The 7,500-nt window shown below is 42.1% G+C and overlaps 1 protein-coding gene across 1 annotated transcript in view; it reads left to right on the top strand.

The window, feature by feature from the left end:
- sgsm1a (small G protein signaling modulator 1a) overlaps positions 1–7,500 on the top strand; it is a 97,563-nt gene that overhangs the window by 69,257 nt on the left and 20,806 nt on the right. Inside the window, exons 14-15 of the mRNA XM_063195051.1 lie at positions 524–588; positions 4,513–4,658. Of these exons, the coding sequence (XP_063051121.1) occupies positions 524–588; positions 4,513–4,658 (211 nt within the window). The remainder of the gene's footprint in view (positions 1–523; positions 589–4,512; positions 4,659–7,500) is intronic.

The raw sequence follows: 7,500 nt of genomic DNA, 5'->3' as shown, positions 1-7,500 counted from the left end.
GCGAGCACACCTTAGGGGGTACGTGGAAAAATGTAATAATGACAATTGAATGGGGGAAAGACATAGATAGCATTGGTTAGGGGGTACTCATGGTACAACAAAATGGCTTAGGGGGTACGTGAGACAAAAAAGGTTGGGAAACACTGGCCTACACTACACTGCCTTTAAGTGGCAGTGTGGGATTTATGACATAGGACCCAATTTCAAATTTTCAATAAACCATAAACGCTATATCTAGGTACTACAGCCTGAACAAGTGTGACTTGTACGCTATTGACTCGAGACTTGAGTAAGACTTGACAGTTTTAGCTTGCAATGACTTGCATGTCAAAATACATCCCATTTTCTGCATTTGTGTGAAAAAATAGGCCTACTATTTTATTTTGTCAATAACGCAGCTACATGTCCCCCTTTGCCATTTGCGTAGAGGTAATGAATTTACCGGTATGACCAAAAGCAGTTGAGAAGATTGTGTGTAGAATACATGGTGACTTGTAACACGTGTCTTCATATTCTTCCACAGGGCGCCTCTAAAGCTCCTTTGTGACAACATGAAGTATCAGATCATCTCCAGAGCTTTCTATGGCTGTAGGTATTCTAATCATCCAATTACAGTAATAATGTATGATAATGTAATTGTCATTAAATATCGTAACGGATGAATGCACTGTACATTGTTGTACCGAATGATTTTGAGTTGATGTTTGTTGCATTTGTGATGATGATGATGATGACGACGAAGATGATGATGATGACTATGATGATGATGATGATGATGAAGGCTTAACCCTTTAGCTACCATAACGGCCGTGAACGTCCGACTGGATCTGTACCATAACGGCCGCGGCCGGCCGGAACATTTTCATATGAAAATACGGCTGAACGGCCGTCATCATGCAGTTTTTCCAGCTTTCAAACACTTTAGCTCAATATTACAGACCCTCCTCGATATACTTTCAGTATAAAAACTATATGTTTATATTATTTTATTTTTCAGTATTTTAGATTTTAGTTCGAGATGCGCCGCTTATGTGATTTGGCAATCTGCCGTCAATTCAAATGACGGCCGTCCGAGATTGAATGGCTACAAACACAACCATTCTGTTTCTACAACCAATATACACTAAATATGAAAACTTCCAACCCTCTTCGATCTATTTTCATGGTCAACAGCACATGTTTATGACTATTTAGGCTATTTTTAGATCATGTTGTTTTATTAGGCTTATGAGATGGTGTTCAACTGTGATGGGTTCTGCCATGGTCCTAAATAGCAAACACAACTGTCCAGCCGATGTCTACACGCTACATATTAAAAATGTAAACTGTCTTCGGTGTGTTTTCAGAGTCAAACCATATGTTGGTATCCAACTATCTTAGTTTCCTGGAACAATGAACCGCGACAGCTCTGCGTAACATGCGCATCATGTGAAGGAAGCGCAGCATGGAACAACATTTTGCGTGTCAGCTTTGGCAAAGCAGTCACTACTCCACGTGTCCTTCATAAAAATGTGCGTGAAGACGTTGAGTTGAATGCTAAGTAAGGGTTAACGTTCGGCGAGAAGGTCGCTACCGTGGAATAGCAGCACGACAGAGAGAATCTTTAGACCCCGACGCGGAGCGGAGGAAGTGCTGCTATTCCACAAAGCGACCGACTCGCCGAAAGTTAACCCGCTTATTATATGGATATACTTAAATGACTCACACATGGCGGGGACATTTCTTTAGGCCTATTTAATGTTAAGATTGTTGCTGTGCCAAATTGGGGGTGGGGGACTTTCTTAGAGCTCCATTCATGTCCTGTCTGCTATCGCGGACACTTCTACGGTTATCCTTACACGTCTTTGGCATGGTTTAGTTCAAACATTATTAGCTAGTGTAGTCCATTACAGTTATCGCATATAATCCATAGGCCTACCGCTTGAAAACAGGACTTCTGGGTGAACGACATTTGTTGTCGTCACATGTTCATTGTTCAACTTTGACCCTGGATGGATGGACGGAAGGATAGATAGATAGATAGATAGATAGATAGATAGATAGATAGATAGATAGATAGATAGATAGGCCTAAATATATAGATATATAGATAGATAGGCCTAGATAATATCGAATTTTATCACATTTTTATCATTTAATCCACATCAAAGGCACTCTATGGGAATACTGAACAATTAATTATCCATAAATGATATACCATTTGAAAGTGTGTTTTCTCTACTTTAATATGAAAGTAACTTGTAATTGACACTTTTCATTTCTTTTCAAGTTATTTGACATTATTTAAAATATGACCAAAATGTCAATTTTTCCTTAGAATTCTTGGTAGAATTCCGGCCTATTCAAAAAAAATTCTGGTAGCTAGAGGGTTAAATTGGGTCTTTACTACCTGGAGGGAGCTCTGCATGGTCTGTAGTCGGGGTGAATATCTAAATCTAATTATTTTATTGCTGGAAGGTTTGGCAAAAAGGTTCCCAGCTATTGATGCGTCATAATGCCGCATGCTTTTGAGATGGGGCTCACCTCAATTTAACCCCTGCTGCTGCTGATGATGACAAAGAAGAAGAAGATGATGATGATGATGATGATGATGATGATGATGGAGGAATTACATTTTATATACAGTAGCGCCTTTACACTCCTACGAGCACTCAAAGCGCTTTTGTGATGCAATAATAATAATAATGAATAATAATAAATAAATAAATTGCAGATAATAAGTGAGTTCGCAATTACCGGCGCGAAATGCATTATGGGTAATATTCGCCATTTTGAGAGATAAACAAAACAGCGTTGCCCCGGGATACATTAAAACGCGCATGATATTTTATCTAGCCGGGTTACTCCGAGCATGTAATGTTGACAACAAACAATTCACACAACCATTTAACAACCCCAAATTACTCAACATTTCGCTGGTAGGTCAAGGATGGTCTTGGGGTTGAAAACAAGACATTTTTGAACTTTTTAAGTGAAACCAGAATTTAATAACGAACTTGTTTTGGAGAGATGTCTGGTAACTAACAGAAGACTAACCATCCGGGTTGCTAGCTAAATCCGAGTATGTCATGTTGACAACAAACAAGTCACACAACCATTTAACAACCCCAAATTACTCAAAATTTCGCTGGTAGATCAAGGAGGGTCTTGGGGTTGAAAACAAGACATTTTTTAACTTTTTAAGTGAAACCAGAATTTAATAACGAACTTGTTTTGGAGAGATGTCTGGTAACTAACAGAAGGCTAACTATCCGGATTGCTAGCTAAATCCGATTATGTAATGTTGACAACAAACAAGTCACACAACCTTTTAACAACTCCAAATTGCTCAACATTTCGCTGGTAAATCAAGGAGGATCTTGGGGTTGAAAACAAGACATTTTTGAACTTTTTAAGTGAAACCAGAATTTAATAACGAACTTGTTTTGGAGAGATGTCTGGTAACTAACAGAAGACTAACCATCCGGGTTGCTAGCTAAATCCGAGTATGTCATGTTGACAACAAACAAGTCACACAACCATTTAACAACCCCAAATTACTCAAATTTCGCTGATAGATCAAGGAGGGTCTTGGGGTTGAAAACAAGACATTTTTGAACTTTGTAATTGAAACCAGTATTTAATAACGAACTCGTTTTGGAGAGATGTCTGGTAACTAACAGAAGGCTAACCATCCGGGTTGCTAGCTAAATAATGTTGACAACAAACAATTCACACAACCATTTAACAACCCCAAATTACTCTACATTTTGCTGATAGATCAAGGAGGGTCTTGGGGTTGAAAACAAGACATTTTTGAACTTTTTAAGTGAAACCAGAATTCATTAACAAACTCGTTTTGAAGAGATGCCAGTTAGCCCACACATAGCTATGTCTTCAGTACAGCTTTACATGTCCTTCTTAAATTGAATGTTTCATTAATTTATTCTACCAGTTAATGATATAGCTTCATTAATCACCTGTGGCCACTGTCTGTCATCGTCTATCCATGAAACTTTATTCAAAACTTAATTCAGGCTGTCATTTTGATGGTCTCAGTCACCAGAATTGATAAGCGCAGCAGCTATAGATGGCATAACGGAGAACGGTACACTTCAGCAATGGCGACAGTGCACAATGGCGGCACCCATGAATCGCAATGCAATCATTCTAAAATCTACAGAAAGCACCACTTTTACCCCACTACGAAATCCACAAAGTATGACATTTATTGACCTCGTTTACTGGTGTGCAGCTCAGTGTCCTACCGCTTTGGGAAGGCAGGATCTGGTATCCACGCATTTGTTTATCTACCGTTTTGCGTTGCTATGTCAATTTCGCGCAGGCGCACTAGTAATTGCGAACTCACTTATATATCCTGATTAATTGTCCATTGCTCTGCAGATCAAGGCAAGGCGGCACGATCATAATGAATGACAAATATGGTGGTCATGGTGATAGTTTTAGATTTAATTTGTGTATATATTTGTTTGTTTGTTTGTTTGTTTGTTTGTTGTCTGTGTGTTGTCCCAGGGCTGGCCTACTGTCGCCACCTGTCCACCGTGCGTACCCACCTGTCGGCGCTGGTCAACCACACCATAGTGGCCCCAGATGCCCCCTGCGATGCCTGCAGCGGCCTCACTGCTGACGTGTGGCAGAGCTTCCTACAGGACTGCAGTGTAAGAGGAGGAAAATACACAAACACACACACACAGACGCAAGCCCATGCATGGACGGACACGCACACACACACACGCACACACACGCACACAGGCACACAAGCGCACACACACAGACAGACACACACAGACACACACACAAGCGCACGCACGCGCGCACACACAGACACACACACACACGCACTCACGCACGCACGCGCACACGCACACACGTACACACACAAACATAGGACTACATACACACACACAAAATCCACAAATATCCACTTACTTCCAAACTCTACAACCTGCAGCAGTGATTAGCATGCATACCAACAACACTACACACTTCCCTGATCACACACACACACACACACACACACACACACACACACACACACACACACACACCAGTACGCGCTCCCCTGACGACAACCATCTATTATCCCCTTCATTTCATCCACTCAGATCCACTCGATAGTTTTGAAAATGTGTGTGTGTGTCTCATCCTGTGAAGATTTATCATTTGGCTTCGCACTACCAAAAAAAATAACATCTTTTCTGCATATCTAATATGTGTGCTGCGCGTCTCTGAATCATATTTCAGACGTCTTTGTCTGATCACACACAGATCATGACTCGCGCTCTGGAGTCTCGACTCGTCTCTCAAGACAGAAGAGATCATACTGCCTGCGTGTGATTAGCCAGTACAAGTAGCAAGCAGAGAGAGAGAGGGAGAGAAAGAGAGATGCAGGGAGAGAGATAGAGAGAGGCAGATAGAGAGAGAGCAAGAGAGAGGGAGAGAGAGGGAGAGAAAGAGAGATGCAGGGAGAGAGATAGAGAGAGGCAGATAGAGAGAGAGCAAGAGAGAGGGATAGAGAAAGACAGAGAGAGAGAGAAAGAGAGAGGCAGACAGAGATAGAGAGATTATGATTAGAGAGCAGTCACTATCAGGCCACACCATTCACAGGAAGCTTCTCAGCTTTTGATGAGGTTCATTGGTTCACAGGCCCACTGACAGTCATCTGTGGCGCAGCGCGCCAAGCCCCCCACATTTGGGCTTGCATGCCCACGGGGACCCCAGTTTGAGTCATTTCCCGGCCCTGCCCCATCTCTCCCTCCCAATCGTTTCCTGTCTACTCTCATACTGTCCTGTAATAATAAAGGCCAAAAAAAGCCCCCAAAAAATACTTTACAAAAAAGTTGCAAGTTGCTAAGCTAACGTACCCCTTGGGAGTGGGTTCTTGCTGTTTAAGCAATAAACCGACAGACTGTGAGTTCAAACTGAATTCAAACAGTTTCCTTTTCCAGTCCCCAGGCCTCTCATTAGTTAAGTTTCCCACTTACTTAAGTTTATTTTTTTTCAAACTCTACTAGTTGGCATCCGTTACACTCACCCCCCTAAACCTCACTCCCATCCTGGGTCTATGGCACCAGTGTAACTGAGGTGATCCTGCGCTAGTCTGTCACTCAGGGCTCGAACCCGCGACCTACCAGTCAACGCTCCAGTTCAGAAATAGGAGGCACAGCACAATAACACAGAGCTAAAGGTCCATCCCGATAGCTCAGCGCCTCCGATACTGTATGAGGCTAACTAACTTTCTACGCCGAACTCTGCTAGTTGGCATCCGTGACACATCCTGAATTCCTACCCCACCTTTCTCTCCCACTAGTGATGCGCGGGTGGGTGTTATTTTAACACCCACCCCAACCCAACCCATTAAATATTTCCACCCGCCCCGCCCGGCCCGCGAGAGATTTCAAAGCAACCCGCCCGTCCCGCCAAAAATAAAAATGATAACAAATTAAATAAAAAACACGTCCTGTACAGATGGCTAATTTTAAGCCAACCTAAAGGAGAAGCGGTTGCAATTAACACATAGGTCGCATTAACCGACAAATATCCGTCATTGACAGATTTTTTTGATGGATGATGGAAAATTCTGAAGCCTGTCCGGATTATATTGTGGGTGAAAATAAATGAATCACAAGTTTAAGTAAACCCCATATTGAGTAGAGCAAATGTGCATTTCAATTAGGCTTAGTTATCATCACCGCAGATAATTTCTGGCTTCTATCGTTTGCCTTTCTCCCTCTCTGCCTGCTTGTCATGCGCAGCAGCTGGGCTGTGCGGCTGGCTGCGCCGGACCGCGTGCCTCGGCACTTGCTCCAAATAATAAATTAAAAGAAGATGTTGCTTGCCACCATACATTCATGTGTGACTTCGATTAATTTTAGATTCACAACTATTTGTAGACCTAGACCAACTGCATTTACTGACTATCTGATTGCCAATGACAAAGTTGCCTATCGCCTTTCATAAAAGTATAGTTTCATAGGCCTATCGCTATAGCATCAGACGTCACTTAACTCCTCGCTTGAAACATAAAACATATGCGAACATCATGTTTGCTATCCTGTGATTCTCTCCCTCCCTCCCCCCTCCTCTGTTCCTTTTCCGCTGCTCCTTTATAAACTTGAGCTTTGGGTCTGTCTGATGGATAACCGCAGAATGGACACCCCCCCGTCATTCTCATTGGATGTTGATAGAAGTTACATTTAATTTAATTCCCTTCTGCATCAGTTATAAATAGGATTGGTGGCGAAATCTAGTGTGACCGTGATCTAGTCTGTCATGAATGATCAATGGTTTTATTTGCATTTTTTTAAATGTAGGCCTACCATCACTCCAAATCCAAATAGAAGTCAAGACAATCAATGGAATTCTCAAAAGTAGGCTATAGCCTAACCCTGGCATATTCTTCTAATGCAATGTTCAATGTGACACTACAGGCCAAACCAGATAGAACTATATGCATTTTAGGAGGTTCAGTGGATATGCATATTCCCCTCCTCCCCCCCC

Source organism: Engraulis encrasicolus, chromosome 3 (assembly GCF_034702125.1).
Source record: "Engraulis encrasicolus isolate BLACKSEA-1 chromosome 3, IST_EnEncr_1.0, whole genome shotgun sequence".
In the NCBI taxonomy this organism is placed as follows: domain Eukaryota; kingdom Metazoa; phylum Chordata; class Actinopteri; order Clupeiformes; family Engraulidae; genus Engraulis; species Engraulis encrasicolus.
Note: the sequence above shows the minus strand (reverse complement) of the source record. Positions and strands in the feature narration are given on the sequence as shown.